Genomic DNA, 18,958 nt, shown 5'->3' with positions numbered 1-18,958 from the left:
TTAAACACTTATTAATATGAGCATATATCCCATCTCTCCAGAACCCAAGTACAGTATTGGTGGGCACATCTTTCAGAGGCCCATTTGGTGCCACTCTGATGTAAAGCTAAAACAAAATAAGGAGGCGGCAGTGCTAGAGACCAGCCTTTACTAAGACTCTGCATCACAAGTTGCCTGAACACTTAGAAGGCTCAGGTCTGGACTCTTAATGCATTCTTACATTTGACTCCCTTTCTCCCACGGTTAGCAGTTTGGAACTGAACTGTCTCATCCAGGTTTATCTTAAACCTGTTTCAGCCATTTTGAAAGTGGTTTATGTGCACTGACGTTCCAATGTGATAGAGATCTGAACTAGTTTCCAATCATTTATACCAGTTTGTGTGTAACTTCTGCCCCTAGCCTAGAAGTCATGCAGAGATAGTTTAAAAGCCCTGAAAAAAGTCAACCCTGATTCAAACCAACAATCAAAGACTCCCAAATTCACTAGCATAGATCTAGGACTCCAGCACCCCTGGAATGAACCTCCAAGGGGGTTCACTGTTTAAACTGCCTCAGGCCCAAGGACCTCAGGTTGGATGGCATAGGGAGCCAGTTAATTCTTCAAGACGGCAGGAAAAGAGAGACATGAGCCATGGAAAATCTTGGTGCTACTGACAAATAAGAAAAAAAAAGGTATTTTCAGTCAGCAACTATAGATCTATTGGGGAGTATGGTTCATTTTGCAAACAGAAGGCAGGATAGATATGCACCTTTATAAACAAAGTAAATTTACAGTGTGTGGGTGGGAAGTGTGGATGTATGCACACGTGCATACACACATGTCCCCCCACCCACCACAGGAGGTATATTCTTAAATATTTTCTGGACTCCTAGACTAGATTTGGTCATCTAAATCCACAAAATACCGCTTATACACAGAATAGTAATCTATTTCTCAGTAGGCACATCTACACATGCACTTTATTACAGAGTTGACTAATTAGTAACTTACTTTGCCGAAACACATGTAGATGGTGACAGGGGCTGGCTGGGGCACAAAATGTGGGGACTGCTTGCTGCCTACCCCCACACTTTAGCACTTATACCCCAGCAAGCCCCTCTGCTGCTTGATGCCACCACCCAGAGCCCAGAGCTGACACCCTCCCCCTGCAACCTAATGCCAACTTGGGGCTGCTCCACTCTGGCTCAGACTGCAGTGGTACCAGGCTCACGTACAGATGCTGTGCCCAGGAGCAGCTGGCTCCAGTGTGAACTGTGCCAGAGTGTATTGCTCTGCATTAATAGCATGTGTAGAGGTACCCAGTGTGTTGATAACCATCATGTGTATACAGCTACACATGCAGGAAGTGAAGCCCAATCTGCATTTAAGTGACATTTTTGGGACTTAGATGAACATGAAGATGACCAAATCTGGTTCTGTAAATATTTGGAAAAAAACAGAATGCTTTCCAAATGAGAATTTTGGACAGTCCAGTTCATGGGAAATTTTGGAAAAAAAGATTTGATTCTGAATCACACAGTTGTGTTCTGAAACCTTTCCCACACTGGAGGTCCCAAGTTCTGGCCAACTCGTAAGATTGTTGAAGTTTGTTAACAGTTTAAAAACTTAAAACTGGAAGAGTCATATCCTATCTCCATGACAGAATAAAATTTAATAAAAATAATCCAAACGACTTAATTTAATAAAAGAAGAACAGGCATTTCTGGCAAGATAATAGCTATGAGCTAAGAAAACCAACAACCCTAAAACCCAAATCTCTCCTGCTTCCTTACTGCAATAAAAAAAAAATAGAGAAGTATGAAGGCTTGTTAGTTCTAGGCTACTGCTGTGGCTCTAAGCAAGAATGATAACAAGAAATCATTACCACAAGGCATTTATTCAACAGGTTCTCCCCCTTAGGTTGTTCTCCTAACCTAAATGACTTAGCATGGAAGAAGCTTACATTGCCATGGCTTTCTCTTTTGCATAAGGTTTTCTTCCACTGATAAAGCTGAAATTCTGTGCCAAGAGTGAATTGAATTTTTAAAATATAAAAGGTTTTAAACATGCTAGGAACAAAGGTACTTCTTTCCAAAGAAAGTTACATCATATGCAAAACAGAACTATTAAGGGAACATTAACATTTCAGATCCAGGTTCAGCTGGCTTTTGAAGTCAAGCATGCCTGTTTCTATTAGGCAGCCTTCCCTCACCTTAAAAACACCCCGCTTCATTTGTATGATTATTGAATGTCAGTGTACACTTGACTTGCACACACAAATGGGGAAATACATATGTACCAAGAGATGGGTTTGCCGAGTCTGCAGTTGCATAAATAGTTTTGAACTGGAAGTTTGAATTTAAATGCAATTAAAGTACAGCAGAATCTTTTTTTTAAATGAAACTCACCATACAAATTGGAGTCTGACTGTGTCAATATGTTTAGGAATCCTCCCAAAAGATTTTTTACAACTCCCTGAAAGAGAAAAACCTTTATGGTTCAGTGTCTGAACAAGTCATAAAAAATTGGAGAAGAAACTGCACACAATTAGTTTTATGAATTAGTCCAGAGCATCCAAGTCTGATTTTCAGTAATTTTTTTCATAACTGTTAAAATTTGTGACTGAATGTGTTTTCATGATTCAGACTGATACAGTCACTTCTGGTTTGTGACCTAGATACCAGATTGTGTCTTATGAAGAGACAAAAGCAGCAATTGTTAATCCACTATCAGTCTGGAAACATCTTAAAAACCAATTTTTCTTAGACTGAATTCCAGGAAGTTTCTGTATCACTGAACTGAAAAAGTGCTAGATTTCCAATGACACTGAACAGTCAAAGAATAAGCATCTGCAAACCTAAACTCAGACCTTTTATATGTAAAGTACAATCACATGATGTATTAAAAGGCCAGACAGACAGACAGACAGACAGACAGACAGACAGACAGACAGACAGACAGACAGACAGACAGCTGGAAGGGACCTTGGAAGATCATTGAGTGCAGCCCTCCGCCCAAAGGGCTGCAAGTCAGCTGGGGTCATAGGATCCCAGCAAGATAAACATCCAGTTTACTCTTGAAGGTGTGGTAACTCCTAAAGTCTACATGGGATTGTTTAAGACTTATAAAAACATTAATTTTATACTGAATATCCTATTTTGTTGAAGTGAATATTATGGTAAATAACAAAATAATGAGGATAGTTTGTCAAATTCTAAAGTATTTTTGTGGTTTACATTAGTAATATTAAAAAATTTCCCATTAACAAGTTTAAGATACAAAAAGACAAGCATAACAGTTTTGTAAATTATATTATTCTACCTGGTGCATGAGTAAAGTGGCATTTTTTTCCTTTTGTCTGATGATTTTCAAGAAACTCTCAAAAACGTGGGCAAGCACATCTAGACTTGGGTTACCAGCCAAAAGCAAGTTTAATTCTAGCATGCAGATTTCAGGATATATTAATTCTCCTTGATTGAGGCTTTCAATTAGGTCACTGGAATAACTTGAAGGACCACTGCATCCTGCTTCTGATTTAGTGTCTGCTCCTGGAAGAAAACAATTCAGGATAGTGAAACTCATCCAACTAAAAACTTTGATGCGGAAAGTCAGAAGATACGTTATATATATTCTTTAGAAGAGATATTATTTTCCTATCAGAAAATAAAAGCTTAAGGAGATTTATAGTTATAAAGCAAATGATTTCAGAAACTCCAGCTATCTTCTTCCCTGATATGTTTACTTAAAGTTTGTGACCAAAGAAATCAGAATTTAAAAAACCAAAAAACCAAACCTGAATAATTGCTTTATTTGGAAATCAATGCTAGCACAGATCCCCGTATCAGTGATAGCCTGAAAATACTTCAGCCTATTAAGACAAGTTAGGCTTTTCACTTTTTTAAAAAGTGATTATTGCTTAAAGCAAAATTCATTCACTATAAGGCAAATCTACCACTTACAAGATGTGCTTAATGGGCAGTTGCAAGTGCTTCAGGTAAACCCTGGAAGCATGAATTCCTCTTCAAAGTACATAAAAATTTGAAGTAAACTATAGTTACACACACTTCGCCAAATATTAAGACCCTGGGTGACAATTAAAACGGTACGTTTGTTCACTTTAAAAGGGGATGAAAAGCTCTGCTTAAGAGGATGCCTCAGTTGTTAGTGTAACTTATATTTGCATGCTCCTGGAACCAGGTTAGTAAACAGCCAAAATATTAACTCTTAGTAATAAAACAGGACTAACTCTGCAGTGCCTCTTCTAGGCTTGTAGTGATACAGAAGCATGTAGATAACAATTACTACATAACCGTTTACAGTGTACCATTTGATACCAATACATTTTGTAAAAATTGGTCTATAGCATATGCTTACAAAAACAGATTTTCAATACAAAAAGCGATGAAAATGGAAATTTCAACTTAGTGTAAATTAATGCATTTGATACTATTATAAAAACGTAAAATGTTTAAATTTAGTGAAAGGACAGACATTAGGCAAATTAATTTTTTTAAGAATTGTTTTTAACAAGCATGTATCTGAATAATAGATGTGCACACTAGTGGTCAATTAATATAAATATCCTTGCAAATGAACTAGGAGATCGTTTACAAAATTGTTATGATATTAACTAATAAGTTAAACATGGATGTATAAAGACAAAAACAATAGTTCTTCATCAGCTTCCCTCTCTACAGAGAGTTCTTTTGGATCATAATCAATACCACCCTTCAGCAAGGATAGCTCAACAGAACTTCAGAGCAGGTTTGACAAAAGCCACAAAACAATACACAAAGCATTAGACCTAAAAACTTTTATGTAACATTGATCTGAATTGTTGGCCTGTCCATAGCAAAACTGTTTTGAGCCATTAAAAAAACACTAAACTGAAAAATCAATTAAAAGACTCTAATCCATTCTTCCTAGTGCATTCCACTTGCATGTCAGAAAAAGTCTAGTACTCTACCCTCAATTGTGCTGCAAATATCAAGTTCATAAAACAGTCAAAGATATTTTACCTGATGCTTACAAGAACTAGCATTTACCTTCATCTTTGGTTTCACTGTCATCAGGGTTACTTTCACTATCTGCTTCATAGCCTTCTTCTTCAACAAAGAGTTTCAAACTACAGCACTGTGATTCCTCAGTTTCCTCTGAAAGATCCCCTGACTGTGGCACAGACTCCTTTTCAGTTTGTTGGTCCTGTTAAATACATATGTCAAACTTTTATGCAGTCCTTTCATTTGTACAATCCCTTCATTAAGCAAAGGAAGTGCTCTGGGATCTTCCCAATCAGTATGCCCCCACTGACGTGCTTCTAAAACCTGCAGAAATTAACTGGCCTACAATTCCTACTGGGAAGTATCATCTATAAACAATATTCACAAGAGAAATGAAGGTGGAACTACTTAGTTTCTAGTTTTACTTCTTAAAAAAAAGTGTACTTACATTTCTGTTTTTAAAATTAAAATTTTAAAATTATTCCAAAGATAATTCTTGTTGTAAACTACTCAACTAACTTTTGGGAGGGGTTCACCAGGACTTATATTAACTCAGACCTACTGACGAAGAGTAGTCAGAAGAGTTGGTTTCCAATCTAAAAAAAAAATATACACATGTACCTGAGCAAGTAGCACTATTTGTTTCTCCATTTCACCATGAACAACACTATGGGAATACTGATACAATTTATAATAGGTCTTGCAACCATTAGGGTCAATCAGCATCTCATACCAATTTTCTTCCCTTGGAAATTCCTAAGTTGGCAAATAAAACATCTCTGCTGTAGAGTGGAGGCAAATTCGCTTGGCCTCACAGACTAGATCTGGACCTGCCTCTGCCATTGGAACAAGCATTAGGAGCATTAATTGCAGCAGCATTAACCCCATCAGCTCAGGCACCCATGGGGATTAACGTAGCAGTTGCTTGTTCCTCTACTGCCAAAAATGCATCTGCAACAGGGCTCCATATCCTGGAATCTGGCAATGGGCCTCACCCACACTTGTCCCATCCCCAGCCCCTTTGGGAGCTGCCTCACAGGTCAGATGCTGCTGCTCTGTGGCCTATATCTTTGATACCCGTTCCGTAAAAATGAAACAAAAATTGTGTTTCAAGTCATTTTAGGTATATTATCCTGAATCCATACTATATCTTGCTTTTCCTCCTCTCTCAGCCTCCTTTAGAAATGAGCCCTTTGACTTATTTCTGATATAGACAGTGAAGGCAATAGGTGTTCTCAGAGTATATTTAAACAAGGCAACCATTAAGTTTGAGAGCTTAGATGCATCCATAAAACATTAACTATTAAACTACCCTGCACACACTCTCTAGAGAAGGAGCAGCACTGTAAGCCTGTTTATTTATAGAGAACTGAATATAGGTGCAAACCCTCACACAGGATTATTCTCCTTTAATCAATATTAAGACATTAGCTTCACACCTTCTCAGTTTTTTCTTCAGAATTATCCAGATCAGCAGAAAAATTGCCCAGTGCAACTTGAAGCAGTGAATCAAAGAGTGGTTTTGCCAAGTCAGTTTCAACAACTTTTGCCTGAGTGAGCTGGTCCCGTATTTCAAGTAATATATCTTCCACACACACGTTCTTCATGAGGAAGAAGAAAAGAATGTTATAACTGATACTCGGTTGTGACATGGCTCAAAAACTATGATCACCATGCATTTTAAAATTCTCTTGTCCACCTGCCATCTCTTATATAAATGGACTGAATCTTCTACCGTGTAGGCGTCCAGGCCCTGCTCCTTATTTGTATAAAGAAGTCTGCCACCACCACACATCTGGTAGGTCAAACATTTGCAGGCTGTGGAAATGTAGATATTTTACTTATCAGTCATTAGCACAGTAAGGCCGTGCTAATTAGCTCAAGTGCAGTGCCGTGCTAACTCTGTTACACTAACTCTGGACTGGGAGCAGACAGCAGCTCACCATTTCAGCCCTGCACCACTTGGCAGGTAAGTTATTAGTACAGACAGGTCCTACAGAGCACTGTACCTGCACCACTCACTGTCCCATTTTACAAATGTGGAACATGTAAAGAGGTTAAGAGCCTACACAAGTCCAGAAAGCAAACTGATGTAGAGACAGAACTAGGTGCTAGTCCACTAACTTCTAATTCTATGCCTCCATACTGCTTTTACAATGTGTATTCTCAGATTAAATACACAGAAATACTGGATAACCTAAACATCTTAGCTGCTGTACATACTATTACCATTACTATTTCAGTCCTAACTACCCACCAGGTAGTATCATTTTTTAATTTTCTTCTTGGAATATACGTGTTTAGCTGTGTTCTCCCATACCCTTTATCAGTATTTATGCTCTGCACAGTACTCTCTTAAATCAATTTTAATTCCCTCTGTATCTTTAAAACAGCCTGGTTATGTGTCAAACAGTTCCCTTTCCTTCAAATCATCTCCATTTCAGAGCCTTCCAGTGACTGACCAGTTTGTTTTAATCACAAGCATCTTTCACTATTTTACTAGATGGACCCTATGAAGACAATGCCTTAGTGGGGGCCAGACTTTTTGGCAGGCATGCCACAAATTCAGTCTCTGTCCTGCTTGAGTACCATTCTGACCCCCTTCCCAATCTGCTGTTCTGCTTTTTCCTCTTTGCCCTGTGCTCCATGACCAATCTGTACTGTGCTGCTTGCCCCTTACCCAGTCTGCCACATGCCACACAGGCTGCCAGTGCCATTTGTGGCATGCATGCAGCAGGGTGACCACCCACGTCTTCCAGGACAGACCCATCCAAATAAAGATTTAAGAGACATTTACGAGAGCTTTAAGGGAATGAAGAATACTATTTTCCCACCTCTAAAATGATTGTTGATTGATTGATTAGCAAGACAATAATGGCAATAGTTATTTTGCATTTCTCCCTTTAAAATTAACTTTAAAAAAAAGGATTTACTACCTGGTGAGGCATCTCCATTTCCAACTTCTGTTGCATATTATTTACACCATGTAGACAAATAGTCAGGAGAGCTTCCAAAAGTCTTATACTCTGAAATGCCCACTCATTCTCTTGTCTTTCAGAAGCTTCTAGTTCAGGATGAACAGGAGTACCTGAAATTTGTTCCACACTAAAAGAGTGGTCACTGGAAATATGTTCAGACACTAGTTGTCTTGTAGCCTCAGAATTTTCAACCAGACTATGAACCTCTGTTGATGCCAACTTATTTTTCTTAGTCACATGAGACAAGGCTTCTTTGAAAACAGGCTCAATTCGAGGACTCCCATTCACATTTTTACCGTTTTCAGTAAAAAGTCCCTCCTTTTTTTCTTGCTGCTTTTCTTTATTTTTGGAAAGTTTCTGGATAATCATAATCAACAACTTATGGCATACTTCAAAGCCACCCAATCTATGGAACTGCCTCTGGAAAACTGAACTGTACAAATAGATCCAACGACACATAGCCCAAATGTCTGCTGCTCTGTGGATATGCTCTGGGGAAGGTAAAACAAGGCTTTCTAGTGACAGACATGGTAGCTTGTGACTCAAAGGTTCACTAGCTGTACTATCATAGCCTGAAGTATCTTCAGAATCATTAGCTGAATCCCTATCACAATCTGCTTCTTTACTCACACACAAAAAGGCCACACAGAGGAACAAGTTTATTGTGTTGACATGAATGTCTTGGCTGATGGACTTTTTCTTCTTTGGATAAGCTTCTTTAAGGCCAGCATAAAACTTGCTCAGGCTCTGAGGAACATCTGAATTCCTCTGCTGGCTACACAAGGAAGCAGGTAGATCCAAAGTAGACTCCTTTTGTTCACTATTCAAACCTTCTAACTCTGGCATTGCTTGGTCTTTCTGCTGGTCTCCAAGGGAGAATATAAGAGTTTCAAAAACTTTCAGAGAATGAACTCTTACCGAATCCAAGTAATTTAGTTCTGTCATTTGGTTTACTCCATTACAACTTAAAAACAAGTCTCTTATTACCCTGTAGGGAAAAAAAAAGCACAGAAAAATTATAAAGTTTGGCACGAACACGGGGGGGGGGCAGAGGAAATGAAAGTATACACACAGGCAACTGAAAGAACGCGCACGTGCGCATGCATATACACATGCCCCCCTGCCTCCCACTTCAGCAGCTTTCAGAAAATGTGGGTTTATAACAACTGGGCCCAGGGGCAGATCCTGGCAAAAGTGGCACCCCCTCTCCCAACTCCAACTTTGTGTGCTGCATGCAGTCACTGGCACATCAGCTTAGGCATGTGGAAATTCTGCATGTGCAGCAAGCTCTTGAGCTCACCAGCTGGTCAGTACAGGATCTGGTTGGAGCCCCCGCTTTCACATGGGTCCTGAGCCTAGGGGTAACCACTACTGCTGTTTGCCCTTTCTTATCCTTCCTGCCACCCCCTACACCCACCTGCACCCCAGTCACTAAATTAGCTGAATTCATTGACCAGAGGGACTGGGGGCGTCAAATGATGGTGAAGCTCCAGAGTTGAATGGAAGTAGGGGCTCAATGCCACCACTGCTCATTCCCTCTTCCCCTGCTGCTGAATATGGGAATGTGGGGGTGGGAGGGTTAAACAGCAGCAGCACTCATCCCCTGGGTTCCAGAGCTGAGAGAGAGCAGGGCCTCTGGACAGACCCCATGCTGACCAGCTGGTGAACTCAGAGCCTGCAGTACACAGAGCTGGAGCTGCACTCATGTACCAGCTAGCCCAGTGCTCATCGGCATCCAGGCCCATATCAAAACTGGTACTGCCATGCCCCCTTCAGCTGTGTGGCTCTTGAGCAGTGAGCTCTCTATCTTGCTGCAATCCTGGATATACTCATGCTTATGTATTCTGGTCACAGGGTTATCAGTGAGGTCCAATGCAAATTTTCCCCTCATTTACCACCATATAAAGGATTTATCTTACAGTTCTACAAAGTTAGTTTTTGCATTATTCTGGAGTCCCAAGTCGATCATCTATTGATTGTATGTTCTTGCTCCACTATCTTATTTTGTACAAGGAATTCATGTTGATGGACCACCACAATGCACCTCATGCAGACCAGAAGAACAAGCTGTTTAGGACATTTTTAGCTTTGTTTTGGCTTTTGTTTTGCATTTAAGTTTGTCCCAGAACATTTAGCACTTTTTTAAAATTTGATATTCACTTCTTGCACTTCCTTAATTTCCCAGTCTCTTACACCATGAATTTAAAATTCCATGAAGTGACAGAATGAATGGTTTTTGCCCATAAAGTGTTCTCTCAAGAACTCAAATGTCTGATCAAGATGTAAACCAGAGCCAATAATAATTACAATCTGTCCCCTGACAACTGTGAAGTCTGTTAGAACCCTAGGTAACTAATGACATTCTTAAAGCTCCAGATGGATCAGAGGACATTACCTGCTACAAATGAAGGATATATCCTTACATGTGCTCTATTTTGTGCACACAAACTTAATCACAATGATGCTCCATGCAAAAATAAAAGCCAAAACAATGAAGTGGCAAATAATTTCTTCCTTATTTTGGAATTATGAACAATGTCAATTTAAGCATCTTTGATAAAAGATGTAATAGGACATTTAGAACAACATAAGCATTGATATTTCTCTGAAAGCTGTTCAAATACACTAAATAGACTGCCAAGAATTAACAAGCCAAACCCTACATAAAGTGGTATGTAAACCTATTCAACAAGCACACAACAGATTTAAATTGCATTCTATAGGAATATTTTAAACCCATACATATGATCATCATTCCAGATCAACAGTCTTGATGTTTATGAATCTACTGGCAAAGCTATAATTAAATAACTAGATATGTAGCATTCATTTGGTCCCCATCACTTCATGATGAAAGTGCAAGATGCACCTGCTTACATTATATTCAAGTTAATGACTGAACATTTATCATTTGTCATAGAAAAAAAACTATCTATTAATAGATACAATATTAACCAACCTGGATTTAAATAATGCAGGCAGTGTCTGTAAATAAATCTGAAGTACTTCCTGAGGCAAATATTGGCTATGATAGGTGCATATGTGACTGCACGCTGTAGTTACACCTAGTTGCTGGGTGTGATGGGCTAACTCAACTCCTCTCTGCAGCACTGGGTTATATATATAGTTATATAGCTTCCACTGAACCACAGCATTGCCCTTTTGGATTAAGTGACAAATGTGGGTCGCTATCTGCACACTGCATAATTTGTCTTCTTCAAAAATAAGATCCTGGTAAGCCTCCAAAGCATCCCATTTCAACAACATATCTTCAGATCCATTAGTAGGTAAGATCCCTTGAAACCTGTAAGAGGAACCTGAAAAACTGGATGCAGGGCCTGCATCGGGAGAGTTGCCTTGCATAGTCTCTTCTAATTCAGCAAGTTGGTCACAGTCAATTGTGCAAATATTGCAGGCTGCCTGTACAATTTTTTGAGATACTTCAGCTCCACCCAATTGATCCAATATAAACTTGTTAAGGATGCTCAAAACATATTGTTGAAAGTTTTTTAATACTGGTAATTTGGAAGCATGGAGTAATGGTGTAATCACAGATTTTGGGTCCATACAACAGCATATTCCTACGTTATTCATACCTGACAGTATCTGAACACAGGTACTGCTTAAAGAAACTTGTTGCAGCAAACGCAAGCACTGGTGAGCACAAACAGCAATGCAACAGCACCGTTCAGGATAACAGACTTCTCCATCCATGGTCTCCTCAAAGGGGTTTTTTGAAAACTGGTTTTTAAAAGCAGAAACTGGAAGCCCTGAAAGATCTCTGTGGTGATGCATGAAGTGAGAATACTCACATCGCCTATGCCTCTTTCGCGTACACATTGACTGATGAAGCTGCTCTGATTTCACTTTTTTGACAGTGCTGATTATTTTCATAATGCTATTAATTAGTTCTTTTAGATGCTCTGACGCTTCGTTAGTTATTCCCTCCTCCTTTGTGACCAACCATTCCATCTGAAGGACTACCATTTCAAAGAGTTTAAATCCTTGATGTTGTACGAACTCATGAAACAGATCCATAGCTTGACTAAAGTAGAATGGGTTAGAGGCTGCGCTCTGAAGGCAACAGATCAGAATATGCAAAACCCCTTCTAGCAGCTCAGGTAAAATAAGGGCTCTGTGACAATACTTCAAGAATACACAGTTATCCTGAACCTCCTGTAGTGTTTTCTTTTGCTTTGGAGCAAAAGGATCAGACTGCTTTTCCAAAGCAATTCTGATGTTTAAAGCTGCCCTAAGCAAATCTATTAGATTTTTTCTCAAGTTGTCAGGCATTGACTCAGAACAGCTAATATCTAAGGACATAAGATGCAGCACTGTTCTAAAGAGCATTCTTTGAACTAATGCCACAGGTTCTTCTGTCCAGCCTACAGAAACCACTTCACTTTCTGCAGAACTATTTATATTGCAACAGTCTCCAAAACCTGACAAGAATTCTGTTAATGTAGGTACTACACTCGCTGAAAGGGCAGAACTGTGATTCAAGGTAATATCAAATTTATATACTTTTTCTAACAGTGACAACAAGACATGGCACAAGTCAAATGGAGAATTGTCCATGCTGGCGATAACAGTAGCTGCAGCTGGCTCACTTAAAACCTCAGGATTTAGTTCATGTGCTGGAATGTCTCGTCTAGACTTTTCTGAATTCATAGCATCAGGATTAGCATTTGGTACTGCTTCTGCTGATGGCTGATCACACAGACCTGCAAAGAAGTTGTCCCTGGGTGGATACATTACAAAAGGCTGCAAGAATTGGGACCGCCTGTGTTTTATCATTATGGTAGTCTTGTCATCTGAATTGCCTTCAGAATCTGAAGTAGATAACTGAGATTTTCTTGCATCTCTCACTGAATAACGGTGGGTAGTCTTGCGCTGACGCCTACTTTTTCGAGAGAAGGGATATATTTTTCCAGAAGGCTGAAGAGATGGAGGAGAGTTTCCTTCTAAACTTATTTTTTCCTGAGTGGATTTCAGAGAACCTGAATTTGTCTCTTTGGTCAGGCATACATCAACTGTGAAGGGCAGTCTGAAACCTGCTGAAAGACAGGGGAAGGGAAGGGGAAGTGGGGGGAGAACAATAAAAATAAATAAATAAGAATCAGTGTATAAACAAACCTAGAATTAAACTTGCCCTTAGTGCTTTGTGCTGTAATCTGAATACAAATATATTCTGGAGATACATATTTGTTTAGTCTCTCTCAAGGGTCATGATCATGGAGTGATCTAGGATTTTGGAAAGAGATGTGCAGATAGTCCATGTCATGTTATACGCAATAATGTGCCACATATTTCCCCACTAGAAACTAGAAGCTTTACTAATGCGCTATATTACTCAATTTAAGATTGAATAAAAATATGTAAATTTATTGCAACAACCACCAATTTGATACATTATACACTCAGTTTTAAAAACCCCCAACAAACAAGGTAAAAATAGTCGAAAGACAGTGTTTCATTAGTCCTGTGGTCATTATAACTAAATATGCATCTCATTCAGATTAATAACATAAAAACTAGGCTTCTTGAACACCTTTATAATGTCTCCAATACTTCACTGTCAGTCATTTCTATACCTAAATTAATATAACCACACCTGAGTTAAAGTTTCTAACTAGAGCTAAAACCATCTTCAGGTCTTTGAAATACAAGAGACATTACCAGGAATGGCTAGCAAAGAGCAAAATTGCAAAAGAAAGGAAAGTTCGAATAGTGGAACATCAAGACCATCTGAAAAAGAGAGGGACATTAACACCAGTGAAGTGAAGAAAGATTAGTAGCATTCTGGTAGAGTATAAATGAGCCACAGAGTCAACTGACTCCCTCACTCTTACCTGGATAGAAATACCATGGCCAGGCAGCTGGTTTAAAATTTTTGGTGGAGCAAGAATTAAAGGAAGTGCAACTGTACCACTGCATCTTCCCTGCATATGCTTTACTTTTACTTTTATTCATTCTTTCAGTAAAAATTCATGACAAGTCATCACAAAATGGTTATTAGCAAAGCAGATTTAGGAATCCTATTAACCCATTTCACACCAATATGGACAAGCAAGGATAATGTTTCTGCAATGATAAAACAATCAACATCTAAACTTTCACTTTTCTCTTGAACGGAAGCACCTCATCTCTTTTTTTCCTTAAAGACAAGACATCCTACATCTGAGGTAGAAGAGGCATCTTTCTCCCTTCAAAATCTGATTCAGAAAACCCCCTCACTTTTAGGCTATGGACAGAAGTTACACATAAACCAGTTTAAGTCAAAGTAACAGAACAGAAGCTCAATGCAAATACACCAGTTTCAAAATGGCTGAATCTGGTTTAAGATAAACCTAGATAAATCAGTTACGTATCAGACTTAACTGATTTAGGTCAAACTTGTTTATGAAGCTTCTGTCCTATACCCCTTCCTGGTTCAAGTTAAAAATCACAGTCCCCTAGCATCCCAGCATGCTTTCCAACCCTGGGCTGGGCTGTGCTGTACTGTTTGCTTCAGCAGAGAAGGTGGATAGAGGGGAAAGGCAGAGACTGCCCCCCAAGGCAGCTGGGGTCTGGGAGGGGAGTTGTACTTCCCTTCCCCCGAATACAGAACTGCCCTGCCCTGCCTAAAAAGCAACTTGATGCTGGCTGCAACTGTGGACTACAAATCTCAGAGGCACCTGGAAGCAGGAAGAGGAAATGATGAGCAATCCTGCAGAGTCCTACTGCTACAATTCTGGACTGCAAATTCCAGAGACTTCAGGGGCAGCAGGAAGAGGGAGTGAACACACAGCCAAAGCTGGTTATGTGCCAGAGAGTTGTGCTCTAGCACCCCCCGCTTCTGGACTGAGCTACTGCAGGTATGAGACTACATTTCCTGAATCAGAAGTGAACATCTGTCCAGTTGATTTTCAGTTTAATCTCTGTAGCTTGGACTAACCTGCAAAGACTGAATTGGTTCAGCCTCAGGCTTTTTGACTGTCTGTACTTAGCTTTAAAAGGACAAAAACCAAAGTCAGGCTCCTAACAATCTACTCAAGACTTATCTGACCAACAGAACCAAAATATTACTTTAGGGGCCCTATACACATTCAAATTAAAGCTGGATAAAAACCAGCTGCAGAACTGTAACACATTTTCAAGCACTACTTTATAGCTGGTTGTATCTTTTTATAGCTTGACAGTCATTTTTATTGTGTGATAACTATTTTGCATGCGTGGCTTGTCTAAAATTATTCATAATTAACCAGTTAATTAAATTGCATAATACATGTAATCTGTAGCAGGGCCTATGGAACAGATATTCTGAACTCTTCTCTTGTACAGCTCCATCAAGCAGAACAGTCTTTTCACAAGAAAGTGTTTGAACAAAAGCCCATTAAGGGCATGTATACATGTGAAGGACCTCTGCTCCGACACATACTAATTAGCACATGTCAGAACTCACAATTATGCTAGTTAGTGTGCTCCAGCAGCCTCCATGTCATGCGTTGTCAGTGTTCCCGTGCTTCAAAATGGTGGTAGGGGTGCTGTAACTACAGCTCATTGGACAAGCTTTAGTTACAGCACCCCCACCGCCATTTTGAAGTGCGGGACACTGAATACACATGATGTTGTGGGTGTTTTAAATTATAGTGGCTCTCAGAGCTGTTCTAATTAAAGAGCCCTCTCTTCTACCCCAGAGCACATGTATAGACCCCCTAAGTGCTTAGTTCAAGTGCTTGTTCAGAACTCTAGAAAAACACTGTCTAATCTTAACTGATTTGGGATACCTGGATAAAAATGGCAGTTGGGATGCCCAGCTGATATTGGTGAGGGTTTACTTTTGTAGGGATTTAGGCAGGGAAGTGGTACTTGAGGGTATGGGAGAATGGAGTTTAAGTTTTGGCATTTTGTTTGGGGAATCTACTATTTCCTGTGTGTAGGTTGTTTATCCTAACCTAACATACTTTACTAAAAAGGGCATGCAGAACTACCTGAACATAACAGCCATTTACTAAAAAGATCTCTCTGCATCTAGCCATGAAGCCTATTGCAAATACCTTCATTCCTTAATGCAACCATCCTCAACCTTTTTAGACTCAAGGCACCGCTCAGAAAGTGCCAGCTCTTAGCGTTTAGTTGTTTCTCGACAACGGAAAAACAATGGAGCCATGCTTGTGTTGCAAAGAATTCAGCAAGACCACAACATCTTGTGAATCATGTGTAGCTGTTTACACATCCACTATTGCATGGTACCCTTAAAAAAGGGATCTCAAATCACGCTGGGGTGCTGAACCATGAGAATCACTGCCCTAAAGAAATGAGTTAGTCTGTAAGGTGGTCCTCCTTTTCACTACATCAGTAATGTTAGCTAGGTATTCAGATGGGAAAGTTTTATAGACTGTACATGAAGTTAAAGTTTCACACTTAAATAAGTGCAACTTTATTTTGAACTGATCTTTGCAAAATTATTAACCTATTATAGGACCACAAGAAAGCACATTTCATACCAAGTTAGGTTAGAAGTGCACACAGAGAAAGGAATCTAATAATGCAGAGGCAGCCAACAGAAGTAGTAAAGTTGCATACAAGGATTATCAGATTTTGTCTTGAAATCTTGTAAATCTATGTATGGTAACGAGACTTGAGACACAAAGAAGTTTTAATAAAAAAGGAATGTGAGAAAAACTGCAAGCAAGTTCTCTCCCTCACTGATCTAAATCTTTAGCTTTTCAAATCTATTCTGTCTTATGTTAAAGTACCCGAAAGGTAACCAGTCTGACATGTAAAACTGCCTCCCTGAAAATCCTGCATAACACATGGTTTTAAGTTCAGGCCTAGGGGTGCAAGATGATGATTGACACCCATAACTATTCCCAACTCTATTCATCTTAAATCTTAGGAATGTAACATTTTGCTTTCTAAACTTGAAAAACAAAAAACAAAAATGCAATCTTTACCCATTCGCATCCATCCAGAATGCAGTTATGAAAGTAATCCTGTCTCACTGTTCTAACCATGTCACCTTTTTTCCAGTCACTTCACTGGCTCCTCCTTTTCACAGACATAGGGCATTTGCTTATCTTCACTTTCAAAGCCACTGTCTGCCCAACACTCTCCACCTATCATTGTTAATTCAGTATCAAGACAAGAACTGTTGCTGAGACTGATGCTTGCTTCCAATCAGACCACGATGCTAACAACTACTGCCCACTCATTCAATTGTCAGAAGTACCTTCATGCTTTCCTTCCTTCCACATCCCTCTTTGCAGTTGAAGACCCCTGTAGATATCTTCAAATTTCCTTCAAATACCTCCTTTCCCTGATACTTACAAAAAAGAGTGGAACGTGAGCAAACTGATTACCAAGACCATTGCCTTTTCTGCAGGCCAATATTAAATGATCTCCTTATACACACCTATACACTTCTCGGGAGGGACCATGTTAGCATCATAACCTCTGGGAAGGAACCCTCCTTGTTCTGTTTGTACACACCTAGCCCAATGACTATCACTCCTAAGTGCTAAGGAATACAAATACCATAGGTCAAGCGTTAGCAATATTTTAGGAGGAAGATGTACACCTTTATAGACAAAGTAAGAAAGATATATAGAGAGAGTACTGGTGCTGACTGATTTCAGACTAAGATGGCTAACGTTTTAGCAGCAATGGACCAAATTAACGCAGCCAAAAGGCACGCTGTATTTGCAACCCAGCTTCCACTGTCCCCTCTCCACCCCTGCTTCCCCACACCACTGAATGTCACCAGTTACTCACAACATTCCAGATTCATGGGCTGAATGAAACTGCTTGGTGGACAGGATCCAGCTCATAGGCCACAGGTTACCAACTCTGACAGATTAATTTTGTCATGTGCAATTCCATAACAGCATTAAAGCGTACCTATTGCTTTTTCTTCTTGGACAGGTATTTTCCACACCAGTGGCAGAAGTGAGAGAAGGAGAGTTAGGAGTTCTTCTCGACATGTCAGCTCCTGTATTTGGAAACAAAGGTTTTTAGTTGGACCCTTTCATCTGTCAGACTCCAAATTTTAAAATGTTGTTTAAAAAAAAAAAAGTTTTAAAACACCTATTCAAATCCTTTTATCGTCCTCCTTTCTGCATCTCTAAAAGCCATACCAGGAAAAAAAAAAAAAAGATGCCAACACTTCTTTGTAGAGTACTATAATCTTAGACTGTAGCCAATCAAAAAGCATTGCAAGTATTTAGCATAACTTTGCAACTACTTCTATAAATATCAAAGTACTCCAAGCCCTTCATACTGAAGGAATTCCTCACCCAAGGGTGAACAAAACTATTAGATTAAAAATTGAAAGCAAATAGCTTCTGCTGATTTGAAGGGAGAAGGCATGAAACCCAAGGAAAAATTCCCCCTGGTTCCAAAACACAGTACTTTATTGGAATATTCTTTTATCCTTGCCACCTTTCCTAAAACGATGGAGTTGGGTTTTTTTAAATAAAAGTTTGAATTTATTTCAATTTAATTCATGAACTGAAAAAGTTAAATCAGTAATAGTTTGTCATGATGCATTAGCCATCTATCAGTAAAGCCAGTTAAAAAAAAAAAATCCTCTGGAGAGAACTAGAATGTGCAACACAAATGAAAACCTAAACAATATACAGCTTTAATGAAAGTATTTCCATAATCTTCAAAGCCCTATGCAAGTGTATGCTGTCTTTGCCAGAGTTTTACAAATGTCAGTTAAGCACCTGTATTAAATTGAACTAGCAAAATTTTTCTTTTTAAATTCTGAAGTTAAACTTTGGATCGGGGTGGGCAAAATACAGCCTGCAGGCAGCATCCGACATGCAAGGATATTCTATCCAGCCCACGGGGCCCTTAAAAAAAAAAAATTTAGAAACTTAAAATTTATCTGTCCTTGGTTCCTGTCAAAGATGACAGGAACCAAGGGCAGTAGGACCCAATGGAAGCACTGGAGAGCTCCTACAAGACTAGGACCCGCTTGGCCCTGCCCCCTCTTAGCCAGAAGCCCCAGCACG

The 18,958-nt window shown here is 39.4% G+C and overlaps 1 protein-coding gene across 5 annotated transcripts in view; it reads right to left on the bottom strand.

The window, feature by feature from the left end:
* LYST (lysosomal trafficking regulator) overlaps window positions 1–18,958 on the bottom strand; it is a 167,272-nt gene that overhangs the window by 133,392 nt on the left and 14,922 nt on the right. For 4 of the 5 annotated variants that reach the window (XM_019527155.1, XM_019527154.1, XM_019527153.1 and 1 more), the window contains exons 3-9: window positions 17,841–17,931; window positions 10,918–13,015; window positions 7,917–8,946; window positions 6,420–6,581; window positions 5,026–5,182; window positions 3,302–3,528; window positions 2,389–2,455 (exon numbers count right to left, since the gene is read on the bottom strand). In XM_019527155.1, the coding sequence (XP_019382700.1) occupies window positions 2,389–2,455; window positions 3,302–3,528; window positions 5,026–5,182; window positions 6,420–6,581; window positions 7,917–8,946; window positions 10,918–13,015; window positions 17,841–17,931 (3,832 nt within the window). The remainder of the gene's footprint in view (window positions 1–2,388; window positions 2,456–3,301; window positions 3,529–5,025; window positions 5,183–6,419; window positions 6,582–7,916; window positions 8,947–10,917; window positions 13,016–17,840; window positions 17,932–18,958) is intronic. The other variant, XM_019527157.1, reaches the window with a different exon arrangement.

Source organism: Gavialis gangeticus, unplaced genomic scaffold (genome assembly GCF_001723915.1).
Source record: "Gavialis gangeticus isolate Ggan-Ray unplaced genomic scaffold, GavGan_comp1, whole genome shotgun sequence".
Classification (NCBI taxonomy): domain Eukaryota; kingdom Metazoa; phylum Chordata; order Crocodylia; family Gavialidae; genus Gavialis; species Gavialis gangeticus.
Note: the sequence above shows the minus strand (reverse complement) of the source record. Positions and strands in the feature narration are given on the sequence as shown.